The sequence below is a fragment of the Moschus berezovskii genome, chromosome 6 (genome assembly GCF_049115385.1).
Source record: "Moschus berezovskii isolate FMDL1 chromosome 6, NW_MosBer_1.0, whole genome shotgun sequence".
Classification (NCBI taxonomy): domain Eukaryota; kingdom Metazoa; phylum Chordata; class Mammalia; order Artiodactyla; family Moschidae; genus Moschus; species Moschus berezovskii.
The window spans coordinates 41,025,255-41,041,221 of NC_142465.1; the positions used below are offsets into that span (position 1 = coordinate 41,025,255).

The 15,967-nt window shown below is 39.2% G+C and overlaps 1 protein-coding gene across 4 annotated transcripts in view; it reads right to left on the minus strand.

The window, feature by feature from the left end:
- Positions 1 to 8,610: 8,610 nt before the first annotated feature.
- The window catches only part of IRAK4 (interleukin 1 receptor associated kinase 4), a 28,383-nt gene continuing 21,026 nt past the window's right edge, over positions 8,611 to 15,967 (minus strand). For all 4 annotated transcript variants that reach the window (XM_055395605.2, XM_055395604.2, XM_055395609.2 and 1 more), the window contains 4 exons: positions 15,372 to 15,555; positions 14,190 to 14,252; positions 9,289 to 9,447; positions 8,611 to 9,172 (listed from right to left, as the gene is read on the minus strand). In XM_055395605.2, coding sequence (XP_055251580.1) covers positions 9,137 to 9,172; positions 9,289 to 9,447; positions 14,190 to 14,252; positions 15,372 to 15,555 — 442 coding nt within the window. In that variant the 3' untranslated portion in view covers positions 8,611 to 9,136. The remainder of the gene's footprint in view (positions 9,173 to 9,288; positions 9,448 to 14,189; positions 14,253 to 15,371; positions 15,556 to 15,967) is intronic.

Consider the following 15,967-nt stretch of genomic DNA (forward strand, 5'->3'; position numbering starts at 1 on the left):
ACACCCAGGATGGATTCATGTCAATGTATGGCTCAGTGATCAATGCAAAGAAATAGAGGAAAACAACAGAATAGGAAAAACAAGAGATCTCTTCAAGAAAATTAGAGTTTCCAAGGGAACATTTCATGCAAAGATGGGCTCGATAAAGGACAGAAATGGTATGGACCTAACAGAAGCAGAAGATATTAAGAAGAGGTGGCAAGAATACACAGAAGAACTGTACAAAAAAGATCTTCACGACCAAGATAGTCACGATAACATGATAACTAACCTAGAGCCAGACATCTTGAAATGTGAAGTCAAGTGGGGCTTAGAAAGCATCACTACGAACAAAGCTAGTGGAGGTGATAGAATTCCAGTTGAGCTTTTTCAAATCTTGAAAGATGATTCTGTGAAAGTGCTGTACTCAATGTGCCAGCAAATTTGCAAAACTCAGCAGTGGCCACAGGACTGGAAAAGGTCAGTCTTCATTCCAATCCCAAAGAAAGGCAATGCCAAAGAATGCTCAAACTACCGCACAATTGCACTCATCTCACATGCTAGTAAAGTCATGCTCAAAATTCTCCAAGCTAGGCTTCAGCAATATGTGAACCGTGAACTCCCAGATGTTCAAACAGGTTTTAGAAAAGGCAGAGGAACCAGAGATCAAATTGCCAACATCCGCTGGATCATGGAGAAAGCAAGAGAGTTCCAGAAAAACATCTATTTCTGCTGTATTGACTATGCCAAAGCCTTTGACTGTGTGGATCACAATAAACTGTGGAAAATTCTGAAAGAGATGGGAATACCAGACCACCTGACCTGTCTCTTGAGAAACCTGTATGCATGTCAGGAAGCAACAGTCAGAACTGTACATGGAACAACAGACTGGTTCCAAATAGGTAAAGGAGTACGTCAAGGCTGTATATTGTCACCTTGCTTATTTAACTTATATGCAGAGTACATCATGAGGAACGCTGGGCTGGAAGAAGCACAAGCTGGAATCAAGATTGCTGGGAGAAATATCAATAACCTCAGATATGCAGATGACACTACCTTTATGGCAGAAAGTGAAGAGGAACTCAAAAACCTCTTGATGAAAGTGAAAGAGAAGAGTGAAAAGGTTGGCTTGAAGCTCAACATTCAGAAAACAAAGATCATGGCATCTGGTCCCATTACTTCATGGGAAATAGATGGGAAAACAGTGGAAACAGTGTCAGACTTTATTTTTTTGGGCTCCAAAGTCACTGCGGATGCTGATTGCAGCCATGAAATTAAAAGATGCTTACTCCTTGGAAGGAAAGTTATGACCAACCTTGATAATATATTAAAAAGCAGAGACATTACTTTGCCAACCAAGGTCCTTCTAGTCCAGGCTATGATTTTTCCCGTGGTCATGTATGGATGTGAGAGTTGGACTGTGAAGAAAGCTGATCACCGAAGAGTTGATGCTTTTGAACTGTGGTGCTGGAGAAGACTCTTGAGGGTCCCTTGTACTGCAAGGAGATCCAACCAGTCCATTCTAGAGGAGATCAATCCTGGGTGTTTATTGGAAGGACTGATGCTAAAGCTGAAACTCCAATACTTTGGCCACCTCATGCGACGAGTTGACTCACTGGAAAAGACTCTGAGCGGGGAAAGGTTGGGGGCAGGAGGAGAAGGGGACGACAGAGAATGAGATGGCTGGATGGCATCACCGACTTGATGGACATGAGTTAGAGTGAACTCCGGGAGTTGGTGATGGACAGGGAGGCCTGGCGTGCTGTGATTAATGGGGTCGCAGAGAGTCGGACACAACTGAGCGACTGAACTGAACTGATGGCAAAACCAATACAATACTGTAAAGTAATTAGCCTCCAATTAAAATAAATAAATTAAAAAGTTGCAGTACATTCTAGTAACTTCTGAGACTTACACTGGTAGCCTCCTTTCCTTTTTTTGAGTTTGGGTGTTGTTAAATGTTCCTTGTGAAGGGAATCTATGACAACACAGTGTTAATGTTTTCTTAACAGTTCTCATTACCTGATGCTCTTTTATTTACTTGTATGTTATCATTATCTGAACAGAGAATTTCTCTTTAGCACAAGGACTTTGGATATATACATTGCTTTTTAAAGTGCCTGTACCACAGAAAACAATCAATACTTGTTGAATTTAATGATTTTTTAGGTGAGAATATTTCATATTTTTCCTAATTTCATCTGAGCATTAATTTTGGAGATTCATTACGGTTGCCTCCACATTGTCTATTTTTGAGACTAGAATTTGAGTGATTAAAAAGCCAGTACTACCTGTGTCCATTCTTACAGTGGGATAGCACAAACTTTAGAAGGAGTATGGGGAGAGGTTGGTCAAAGGGTTAAAATTTTGGTTATAAAATAAGTAAGTCTGGGGGCTCTAAAGTACAGCATGGTGATTAATGTTAGTAATACTGCATTCAGTTCAGTTCAGTCGCTCAGTCGTGTCCGACTGAAATTTGCTAAAATATTAGATCTGAAGTATTCTCACCACACCAAAATAACTAAAAAGGTTACCATGTGAGGTGGAAAATGTGTTAATTAGCTTGACTGTGGTTATCATTTCACAATGAACAGTTGGGCCCCTCTACCCATGGGTTCTGCATCTATGAAGTGAAAATATTTGGGAAAAAAAATTCCAGAAGGGTCAAAAAAGCAAAATGAATTTGCCACATTGGCAACTACCTACCTATTGACATTGTATTTACAACTATTTATATCATGTTTACATTGTACTTCTGCTGCTGCTAAGTCACTTCATTCGTGTCCGACTCTGTGCGACCCCATAGACGGAAGCACACCAGACTCCCCCGTCCCTGGGATTCTCCAGGCAAGAACACTGGAGTGGGTTGCCATTTCCTTCTCCAATGTGTGAAAGTGAAAAGTGAAAGTGAAGTTGCTCAGTTGTGTCTGACCCATAGTGACCCCATGGACTGCAGCCTACCAGGCTCTTCCATCCATGGGATTTTCTAGGCAAGAGTACTGGAGTGGCTTGCCATTGCCTTCTCCATTACATTGTACTAGATGTTATAAATAATCTAAAGATAATTTAACATATACAGGAGGATGTACATAGGTTATATGCAAATACTATGTCATTTTATACAAAGGACTTGGGAATCTATGGATTTTGATATCCACGGGGTCATGGGACCAATGCCTTGGGGATACTGAGGGCTGTATATCAAAGCATATTGTTGAACACCTTAAGTATACACAATTTTTTCAACTATATTGCCATAAAGTTGGAAAAAAGATAGAATATATGCTTATTTTGTTGCTTATTTAAGTTGGCATAAAACTACATTCAGAAAACTAAGATCATGCCATCAGACCCATTGCTTCATGGCAAATAGATGGGGAAACAAAGTGAAAGACTTTATTTTCTTGGGCTTCAAAATCACTGCTGATGGTGACTGTAGCCATGAAATTAAAAGACGCTTCCTCCTTGGAAGAAAAGCTATGACCAACCTAGACAGCATATTCAAAAGCAGAGACACTACTTTGGCAACAAAGGTGTGTCTAGTTAAGGCTATGATTTTTCCTGTAGTCATGTATGGATGTGAGAGTTGGACTGAGAAGAAAGCTGAGCACCAAAGAATTGATGCTCTTGAACTGTGGTGTTGAAGACTCTTGAGAGTCCCTTGGACTGCAAGGAGATCCAACCAGTCCATCCTAAAGATCAGTCCTGAATATTCATTGGAAGAACTGATGCTGAAGCTGAAACTCCAATACTTTGGCCACCTGATGTGAAGAACTGACTCATTGGAAAAGACCCTGATGCTGGGAAAGATTGAGGGCAGAAGGAGAAGGGGATGACAGAGGATGAGATGGTTGGATGGTATCATTGACTCAATGGACATGAATTTGAATAAGCTCCAGGAGTTGATGATGGACAGGGAAGTCTGGCGTGCTGCAGTCTGTGGGGTTGCAAAGAGTTAGACACGACTGAGCAACTGAACTGAACTGATGCTTATTTTGAAAGTTAAAAAAGGAATTAGTTAGATAGCTGGGACCTATAGTCATTTTATATAGCTACAGAACCAAAAGGTGAACAGAATAAATGCTTTGTGTTTGCTTAGTCACTCAGTTGTGTCTGACTCTTTGGGACCCAATGGACTACAGTTTGCCAGGCTCCTCTGTCCATGGGGATTCTCCAGGCAAGAATACTGCCTGGTGTGTGTTGCCATGCCCTCCTCCAGGGGATCTTCCCAACCCAGGGATTGAACCCAGATCTCCCACATTGCAGGTTCAGTTCAGTTCAGTTCAATCGCTTAGTCGTGTCCGACTCTTTGTGACCCCATGAATCACAGCACGCCAGGCCTCCCTGTCCATCACCAACTCCCGGAGTTCACTCAAACTCATGTCCATCAAGTCGGTGATGCCATCCAGCCATCTCATTCTCTGTCGTCCCCTTCTCCTCCCGCCCCCAATCCTTCCCAGCATCAGAGTCTTTTCCAGTGAGTCAACTTGTCACATGAGGTGGCCAAAGTATTGGAGTTTCAGCTTTAGCATCAGTCCTTCCAATGAACACCCAGGATTGATCTCCTTTAGAATGAACTGGTTGGATCTCCTTGCAGTCCAAGGGACTCTCAAGAGTCATTGCAGGTAGATTTTACCAACTGACTCTTTGGGACCCAATGGACTACAGTCTGCCAGGCTCCTCTGTCCATGGGGATTCTTCAGGCAAGAATACTGCTTGGTGGAGGTTGCCAGGCCCTCCTCCAGGGGATCTTCCCAACCCAGGGATTGAACCCAGGTCTCCGACATTGTAGGTAGATTTTACCAACTGAGCCACCAGGGAAGCCCAGTAAATACTTTAGAAAGTCTTAAATCTGTCTTAATTATATGTCAGGAAAAGTAAAGAAAAACATTGACTATTTTTTTCTATTATCTGCTTGTTTCTCTTAGAACCTAGAGAAATTTAGAATTAAAAATTTAGTTGGCTAGTTGGCAAAATTCAATGGGTCAAAAATACAGGAAAAAAGCAATTTTTCTTTCTGTTAATGGGGCAGGCCACTGGTTGTCAACCCTGCTCTCATTACTTATTGGTTTGCACAATCAGTTGTTGGAAGCAACATGAAAAGTTCACATCAAAGTTTCCACCAAACAGTTTTTTCAAAAATCTCTCTGATTTTTTCTGTTTCTATAAAAGATTAGGGGGAAGCATATTTCAAAGGCAGTTAAGAAAATGCTTCAACTAGATGTCACTGCTGCTGCTGCTGCTAAGTCTCTTCAGTCGTGTCCAACTCTGTGCGACCCCACAGATGGCAGCCCACCAGGCTCCCCCGTCCCTGGGATTCTCCAGGCAAGAACACTGGAGTGGGTTGCCATTTCCTTCTCCAATGTGTGAAAGTGAAAAGGGAAAGTGAAGTCGCTCAGTCATGTCTGACCCATAGCGATCCCATGGACTGCAGCCTACCAGGCTCCTCCATCCATGGGATTTCCTAGGCAATAGTACTGGAGTGGCTTGCCATTGCCTTCTCCACAGGCCATTAAATTATGCCTTGAGGAAACAATGAAAAGAGCTTGTACATTACATTATACTTCTCAGAACTTTAGTCAAGTCCTGTTCAGCTCTGAGTTGAGAGCAACCTCTCTGTCATTCATTCCCAGAGCTAAGAGTCACACAAACTCCGGGGTCCACCATGCAGCACATAACCATCGGGCATGAAACAGCACGGAATCTTGCTTTGGAGTCTTGAATTTACTATACTGCTGCTTTCAAAATAGTTAAGATACAGTCTTATCCTGAGAGAAAAGCCTATCTAATTATTTCCATTTAATGGAATAGAAATATTTACCAAATTATATTGTGAAATTTTAAAAATCAGTGAAATGGGTTACTCATTTTAAAATTTTTAATATAGTTTGGACACAGTCCATAACAACTATATACATGCTTACATATGCTTTTTTTTTTCTGGAGGAATGAAGATCAAATTCTAATATTTCAACGCCAGCCAAACTGGAGAAGGCATATTTAAGCTGAAGACGACACTAGTGTTCTTGGCATTTTTACTCAGAAGAATTTATATCTGTGTAATTAGTGTTTTTCTGAAAATAAATGATTTCCTGGCTTTTTGTTCCCCAGCAGCATTGGAGATCCTGCTCACCGGATTAGTAATAACATTTGTTTTTATTTAACCAAGCAGTGACATTCATTTTTATCTGACCAAGCAATTTTCTTATTTACCTTTCCTCAACAGAATCCACTTTGTTCATGAGAAGCAATGGTGGAGGAGTTTCTATTCACTTTTCTGCTATTAGATAGTCATAAAATGTATAGGCTTTAGAATTTGAGGCAGTGGGGTGAGCATCCCCGCTCTGCCCCTTGATTAGCTATGTGTTTTTTAACAAGTCATTTCTCCTGTCTCTGTCTGCTTTTTCTTTTGTAAATCACAGTTAATAGACTCTTGTAAGACTGTTCTGGATACGGAGAGCATTAAGCACAGTTTCAGCAACAAAGAAAACTTCCTGAAACATCAGCCAAGCCACATCAGGCAACTGGCTTGTATAAAAGGAAATGCTGAGTACAGAGTAGATGCTTATGAAATTATTTCTGACTGATAAAGAGGGTAAAGGGAAGGTAACCTGTCACGTGAGAGCTCTCAGAGAACACAGTGGAGGAAGCCAATTTAAGAGATTGAGTGTGATGGAGCAGATTAGGTTAGATTGCACTTAGTTCCTGTGCAGTCTTATGGAACTAAGATCATCACTTCTGCTGCCTTTTGGCTCTTCCCCTGAGGAGGGATAGGGTCTTAGCTAATAACACACATCCTTTTCTTCTCTCTGAAAGCCCATTTCCTGAGCAAATGCATGCTTTGGAGAGGTGGTTAGCAAACAACCCAGATCCCAGGTTTAATGGACAATTTCTTTAGGGTGAAACTGAAGGGTAGAGCATCATTTTCTGTCTTTCCTTCTCACCCCTCCCCCACCTCTCAAACAACCCATCTCACAGTCATTAAGGTTCCAATGGTGCAAGAAATCTCAACTGCATACAACACGAGAGCTTGCTACATCTATACTGTGGGCATCTTTTTTTTTTTTAATCCTATTTTTGCTTTCTAATCACTTTCATTTTGCAGACAAAGACTCCTTTGCCAAAGGCAGGATAAATAAACTCAGACACATCCTGTCTCTTTTACATCTTTGTTTACCCATAAACTGTCAAAAATACAGATGAAAATCCACTAAAGAGTGCATGAAGCAGTTAGACAAAGGCCAAATGAGACTGTTGCATAGCAGCATGATGTTAGGGAAGATATTATCTAAAATGATACCAAGCCAGCTTGGTATGATGACATGAATAAAAATTAACGTTACCAACAAAAGATGACCAACTAATTCAGTTAAGAATAGACTCAATTGTGTAAAAAAGTAATCATGAAAAAAATCAATGTAAGAAAGCATCTGTATAGTTAGTAGGAAACTGACTGCACCATTGGGATCCCAATAACCATAGGATAAGTTAGTTGAGAGGTGGGGGAAGGGTGAGGAGAAAGAGAGAAGGCTGAGGGGTTAAGAGCATAGACTTAAATATGAGAGTGGATTTGAAACCTGGCTCCTCATTTACCTATTTATTTCAAGAAATAAATTCTCATTATATTTTCAAACAGCTTAATTTTCAGTTATAAGCCATACTGTACCTCAAATTATGTGGGTTACTAGCGAGACTGTTATCAAGTGATTTTACTTATTTTCCTTTTCCACTAGCAAACATTTCTTTTTACTTAACTGCTTAGTTTATAAAGGTGACTTGAAAAGTGTACTATCTTTGTTTCCCAAGAAAGCATTTAGGAAAGTCTAAATAATACAGAGGACAATCATCTTCTACTATAGCTCACTCCGCCCATTCTTCTTTTGAGAAGGTTAATGAAAGAACTAATGATAACAAGATTATTGACTGAATAATTACAGATACCTGGTATTGTGGATATAACCTATGAATATGGTGGAATGTTCCCATGGGAGAATCATGGGAATATCTACATTCATTTTCTACTGCTGCATAAAAAAATATCACAGACGTGGTAGCTTATAGCAACTCATTTATTATCTCACAATTTTGTATGTCACAAGTCCAGGCACAGAAATCCTTGTTTACTACTGAGGGTCTCACAAGGCTGAAATTTAGGTGTCAGCAGGGGCTATGGTATTATCTGAAATTTGAAGTACTCTTCTAAACTAATTCAGGTTTTTGGAAAATTGAGTTTCTTGGTGTTACACAAGCAAGGTTCCAGATTTTTCTTGCTGACTGATAGCTGGAAGGTAGTGCTCGCCTCCCAGAGGCTACCTGTAGATTATAGCCAATGTGGCCTTCTTATAACATGGTAGCTTACTTCAAGGTCCACAGGAGGATCGCTCAGACTTCTTGTAAGAGCTTACCTTATTAGGTCAGGCCCCCAAAACAGCATCTTCTTATTGATACTCAAAGTCAGCAGATGAGGGACCTTAACTGCATCTCAAAACACTTTCAAATTTGCCACATAACATAATCTAATAATGGCCACATCATCACGGGAGGACCATCAGGGCATAACTGGCTTATGGTGAATGACTGCTAATAGCACACTGTGAACATGACCCTATAAACAAATGAAAACTGTAACAGGATTTTATAATTATTTATACACACATTAAATTTTATATCCCTTTACAAGTTACAAAGTGCTTGTACATAATCTGCATCATGACTACCTGCCAGAGAGGCACAGTAGATATTACTCCAACAGGACAGGTGAAACAAATAAGGCTCAAAGCAGCTAAGACATTTCCCAAATCTTTACAGAAAATTAGTAGTAGAGTCAGGCTTCCGCTCAGGGTCTTTTCACCCTTTAGTCCCATCCTTTGTTTAGCTAATTCTGAGTTTTCAAATTGTGTTTGCTGAGGTTCCGAGGAGATAGCTCAGGGATTACTGTAAGAACTCAGAGTGACTCTAAGAAAGCTGGGTTAAGTGTTGCAACAGTGGTTCGACTATTGTTTGTTCTCTATATTGTGAGTTCTACATAAGCTTTAATAACCACTACATTTCACCATGTCGCCTTATAAAAGATAAAGAATATTTACAAAAAAAAATAGTTTAAAAAATGACTTAGATAGCTGTATTTAAAAATCCAAGAGTCTATTCCAGTAAATTTTTAAGAAACTGTCATTTCTTCTAGCAGCTGTTGAACCTTTTATAAAGAAAGAGAAAACAAATGCATTAAATAATTGATTGGAAATGTACATGTGGGAAAAAAATGAAAAACCCCACCTCCTTCACTTTTTAAATACATGTAAAAATGAATACCTTCTTAATGTCTGGCCTCTTATTTTTCTTTTCATGAAGACACTGACTGGCAACAGAGTACATAGTTTCAATGGAAGTGAAATCAATGTCATTCATCTTCTTATCAATATAATCTTCAATTGTCTTTTCTTCATCTTCAATTTCGTCTTTAATATCTAGCTTTAAGGCAAAAGTTAAAACTTTAAAAGTTTCAAATAAAAGAGAAACAAATCAGGTAAATTCATAAGTGTATTTATAAATAAATATAAATTATATGTAAAACGAATTAATATTCAGTTAAGTTCAGTTCAGTCGCTCAGTCGTGTCCGACTCTTTGAGACCCCATGAATCACAGCACGCCAGGCCTCCCTGTCCATCACCAACTCCCGGAGTTCACTCAAACTCATGTCCATCGAGTCGGTGATGCCATCCAGCCATCTCATTCTCTGTCATCCCCGTCTCCTCCCGCCCCCAATCCTTCCCAGCATCAGCGTCTTTTCCAGTGAGTCAACTTGTTGCATGAGGTAGCCAAAGTATTGGAGTTTCAGCTTTAGCATCAGTCCTTCCAATGAACACCCAGGATTGATCTCCTTTAGAATGGACTGGTTGGATCTCCTTGCAGTCCAAGGGACTCTCAAGAGTCTTCTCCAACACCACAGTTCAAAAGCATCAATTCTTCGGCGATCAGCTTTCTTCACAGTCCAACCCTCACATCCATACATGACCACTGGAAAAACCATAGCCTTGACTAGACGGACCTTGGTTTGCAAAGTAATGTCTCTGCTTTGTAATATACTATCTAGGTTGGTCATAACTTTCCTTCCAAGGAGTAAACATCTTTTAATTTCCCGGCTGCAATCAGCATCTGCAGTGATTTTGGAGCCCCCAAAAATAAATTCTGACACTGTTTCCACTGTTTTCCCATCTATTATTATTATGCTATAAAATAATACATTTTAATTATTTAACCTACATTATAATAACATTTACTCGTATTTACTATCTGCTGGTGTAACCTTATTAAGAATTGAGGACACCTAGGACAAACTCTTATTTATTTACTTACTTATATTAATACATACATACATATCTCCTTCCTAGAAACGTTCAGCCATTTGCCTTCTGATTTCTGTGTTCATGTGTACTCCTCTCATATGCTCATTAGCAGCCCTTACTAGGCGTCCGGCACAGTGAGGTCTGCTCTTCGGCTGTGCTCCCAATGATGCAAGTCCAACTCTGAATGCAGATCCTCCTCTCTGCACAAGCACACTGCTCTATGGGTACTCACATTGTTGAATCAAGAGAAAGAGGGAGGAGGAAAAAGGGGCAAGGCCATGATGAAAGGGTAACAAATAAGGAGAGAGGTGGAGAACGAGAATGCTGAGTGGTTAAGCAGTGGTCCCCCAAAAGAAATGTCCAAGTCCTGATCCGCAGTATCTGTGACTGAAACTGTATTTGGAGAAAAAGGTCTTTGCAGATGTAATTATGTTAAGCAATTTGAGATGAGATCATCCTGAATTACCCAGGTAGGCCTTAAATCCAATGATAAACATCTGAATAAGAAAGAAAGAAACACATACACACACATACACAGAGGGGAAGACAATGTGATCACAGGGGAAGACACTGGAGGGATGTGGCTACAAGTCAAGGAATGTCAACAGCCACTGGAAGCTGGACGAGGCAAGGGAAGACTCTCCCCTACAGTATCCAGAGGGAATGGTGCCTGGACAAAATTTTGATTTCAACTTCTGGTTTCCAGAACTATGAGAGAGTAAATCTGTCATTGAAAGTCCTATTTTTGTGGTGGTAATCTTTTTCCCACCTATATTTTTAATCTATACACTTTCTCTGCATAATATAATCAACATCCAAAGCTTTATGTATGCCTGTCCAAGAATAGCTCAAAAATTGTAACTCCAGGCAAGGCTTCTTTCCTGACCTCCAATAACCAATGGAACAGAGGATTTATTTCTTTGATAAAGACAAAATTTCACTATGTGCTACAGAGAAGCCTGGTGGGTTACAGTCCTTGGGGTTGCAAAGAGTTAAGACATGACTGAGCATGCACTCACACTGTATAAAATATTATGAAAATATTAACTTTTCACAATAATTGGAGGCTCTCTCTATATACTTTACTGTAAAATATTAGATACCACGTAATATTCAATTGGTAAAGAATCTGCCTGCAATGTAGGAGACCCCAATTTGATTCCTGGGTTGGGAAGATTCACTGGAGAAGGGATAGGCTACCCACTCCTGTATTCTTAGGCTTCCCTTGTGGCTCATCTGGTAAAGAATCTGCTTGCAATGTGGGAGACTGGGTTCGATCCCTGGGTTGGGACGATCCCCTGGAGAAAGAAAAGGCTGCCCACTCCATTATTCTGGCCTGGAGAAATCCATGGACCATATACTTCACGGGGTTGCAGAGTTGACACAACTGAGTGACTTTCACATTTCAATATTCATTATACATATCAAAGAACCCATGGCAAGCTTTATAATATATACTTATATAAGGGACATCTGTAGCAATATTATAATATAGAGATACTATGCTTATGGTTTTTCTTAAAAATATGGCATGAGCCTTTGAAAAAATATACCTTTTGACTTTCTAATCCTTGTTCTAGGGAAATAATGTGGTATACACATGTCTGAATTTGTCAGAGTGGTTTGTCCCATTAGAACACAGAAATCAGAATAAAGTCAGTGTAGGCCTTACAAATAGCTGAGAAAAGAAGAGAAGCTAAAGGCAAAGGAGAAAAGGAAAGATATACCCATCTGAACGCAGAGTTCCAAAGAATAGCAAGGAGAGATGAGAAAGACTTCCTCAGCGATAAATGCAAAGAAATAGAGGAAAACAAATGAATGGGGAAGACTAGAGATCTTTCAAAGAAAATCAGAGATACCAAGGGAACATTTCATGCAAAGATGGGCACAATTAAGGACAGGAATGGTATGGACCTAACAGAAGCAGAAGATATTAAGAAGAGGTGGCAAGAATGCAAAGAACTATACAAAAAAGATCTTCATGACCCAGATAACCATGATGGTGTGATCACTCACCTAGAGCCAGACATCCTGGAATGCGAAGTCAAGTGGGCCTTAGGAAGTATCACTACGAACAAAGCTAGTGGAGGTGATGGAATTCCAGTTGAGCTATTTCAAATCCTAAAAGAGATGCTGTGAAAGTGCTGCACTCAACATGCTAGAAAATCTGGAAAACTCAGCAGTGGCCACAGGATTGGAAAAGGTCAGTTTTCATTCCAATCCCAAAGAAAGGCAATGCAAGAGAATGTTCAAACTACTGCACAACTGCACTCATCTCACACACTAGCCAAGTAACGCTCAAAATTCTCCAAGCCAGGCTTCAACCACGAACGTGAACCATGAACTTCCAGATGTTCAAGCTGGATTTAGAAAAGGCAGAGGAGCCAGAGATCAAACTGCCAACATCCGCTGGATCACTGAAAAAGCAAGAGAGTTCTAGAAAGACATCTACTTTTGCTTTATTGACTACACTAAAGCTTTTGGCAGAAAGTGACAAAGAACTAAAGAGTCTCTTGATGAAAGTGAAAGAGGAGAGTGAAAAATTTGGCTTAAAGCTCAACATTCAGAAAACTAAGATCATGGCATCCGGTCCCATCAATTCATGGCAAACAGATGGGGAAACAATGGAAACAGTGAGAGACTTTATTTTCTTGTGCACCAAAATCACCGCAGATGGTGACTGCAGTCATGAAATTAAAAGATGCTTGCTCCTTAGAAGAAAAGCTATGGCCAACCGAGACAGTATATTAAAAAGCAGAGACATTACTTTACCAACAAAGGTTCATCTAGTCAGAGCCATGGTTTGTCCAGTAGTCATGCATGGATGTGAGAGTTGGACTAGAAAGAAAGCTTAGCGCCGAAGAATTGATGCTTTTGAACTGTGGTATTGGAGAAGACTCTTGAGAGTCCTTTGGACTGCAAGGAGATCCAACCAGTCCATCCTAAAGGAAATCAGTCCTGAATATTCATGGGAAGTTCTGATGCTGAAGCTTCACCTGCAATATTTTGGCCACCTGATGTGAAAAACTGACTCATTGGAAAAGAACCTGATGCTGGGAAAGGTTGAAGGCAGGAGGAGAAGCGTATGACAGAGGATGAGATGGCTGGATGGCATCACCCATGCAATGGACATGAGTTTGAGTAGGCTCCGGGAGTTGGTGATTGACAGGGAAGCCTAGAGTGCTGCAGTCCATGGGGTTGCAAGGAGTTGGAAATGACTGAGCGACTGAACTGAATTGAGGTATTTGAATAATTTTATAAAAAACATATGTGGTAGTATTTATGTAGGTTTTTAATTTTATAAGACCCTGTAAGTTCTTAAAATTTAGTACACAGAAAAATAAGGCAACACACAACTTTCCTGTAGCTTTAGCATTCAGTTAGTCCATTTATATAATCGTCAATGAATCCCTATATAATACATAGGTAAAATTTTCTATAATAACTTTATTAAAAAATATTCCACAATAGAAATGGAGAAAGAATTTTATTAGCAATTCTAGTCTGACACAAATTTCTAAGGAAGAATGTTATTTTTCCTCTGAAAATTGTGTTAGTAATCACCATGAAAGTAACAAAATAAAAATACACTAGAGGAGATCTCAGAAATCATACAGCTCCATTGTGATTTTAGCTACAAAGAAACTAGAACATAGAATATAACAGTGTCTTTTCCAAGCTTCACAAATATTTCATGGCAGAGCTGAGATTAAAAATAATTGATGATTTTTCCATATGCCATTATGTAATTGCCAACAGAAAGACTGCCAATAGAAAATGACATTTCCAGATGCCAAATTTACCCACATAAATTTAGATTATAAATGAAAGAGAAAAGAACTAGAAAAGTGAAATCTTTTGATTACCAATAACTGAGGTTCACGGTGTTCATCCACAGCTGGAAGTCCGGTTATTATTTCTAGTAAAACCTAAGAAGAAAGTAAAACCCATAAATAAAAGACTCAAGAAAACATATAGAAACTAGAAGGAACATGGCTCTTGATTATGAAATCTAATGAACCATTTCCACCCATTGCCTGCCTTTTAGGCATGAAAGTGGAAAGAACACAAGCTGTGGTCATTTCTTACCACCCTTTCTTCCCTAACACCTCAAAACTCATCCATCTCCACACACAGTTCTTTAATACTGGCAACTTACTAAACAATCAGCCCCCTAAATATGTGTTCTGGACACACTCTTTTTCCTGTCTTGCAGAAGATATTTCACAAGAACAATTTTCTCTGGCTTTTAGGAGAATACTATTTTCTAAACCTCAGGCATATCCTAGAAACTTGGGCCTTAACTTCACAGTGTTATGACAGTAGACATCCATAATAGAAACACATATGACTGTAAAAGAGAAAGGATTTTCCAATTCTCCAACCACTCCCAACCCACTCCTTACATCATCATAAAAGGTTATTATCAAACTGATAGATCAGAAAATGCCACAACATATTTCCTTCAAAAAATTTCCTCTTTAAAATATGACATTAAAATGCATACTGTAGGACACAATTTATATACTAAGTTTCATGCTAATTTATGTGCAAAAATATTATTTCTTACCGTAATTTCAGAAATCAATTTAAAAGCCTTACAAATTCAGAGTTTTTATTACTTTCTCATTTAACTAGAGGTTAAAGTGAGCAATTTACATCTTTACATATGAGAGCTAAGCAACATAGGTGTATTCAAAATACCCTATTTCAATTTCACAAGAAAAGCCAGAATGATTATTGTTACTAATTATATATATAGTAAAATATAATATATTACAAGTATGTATGCATGCATGCTAAGTTGCTTCAGTCGTGTCTGACTCTTTGAGACCCCATGGACTGTAGCCCATCAGGCTCCTCTGTCCATGGGATTCTCCAGGCAAGAATGCTGGAGTGGGTTGCCATGCCCTCCTCCAGGGAATCTTCCTGACCCAGGGATCAAACCCGTATCTCATACCTCCTGCATTGGCAGGCAGGTTCTTTACCACTAGCACTACCTGGGAAGCCTATTACATGTATACATAAATACTTTATATGAAACTTACCACACCAAAGCTGTAGATGTCAGATTTGGGTGTAATTTCTCCTCGCAAAGCTTCAGGTGCCATATAAGCTGTTGTTCCCACAATTCTGCTAGTCATGACTGTCTGGGCAAACTTCTCAGAAGCCCGTGCAAGCCCAAAGTCAGATATTTTGGCTGTAAAGTCTTCATCTAGTAAGATATTTGCACTGAAAAACAGTTTTTCTTTTTAAACAAATCAAATAGTTCCTTAGGAAGGTATAACACTGTATGTATTTACAGAGTATTCCATTTTATAATACATATCATAAAAGATTGAATTCATGTAAATAAATCTGGATTAAGAATTATAGCTAAAGAAGAATAAAATTGTCTTCCTTTTTGTTTCTGTAAGGAAAATTTGAAAAGAAACAGAAGTAAAACTCTTCACATTAGATATTTTTATCATTTCACAAATAATTTATTATAGGGTAACTTCCCCAAAGTATGCTAAAGCACCCTTCTTAATTCCTCCCCTAAAATTTCTCAATTCATTTAAAAACAAACTTCCAACCAGAGTATCTCAGCTATATCATTTCTTAGGGGGTACTCTCTCTGAAATCTTTTGAAGAGGGAAGAATA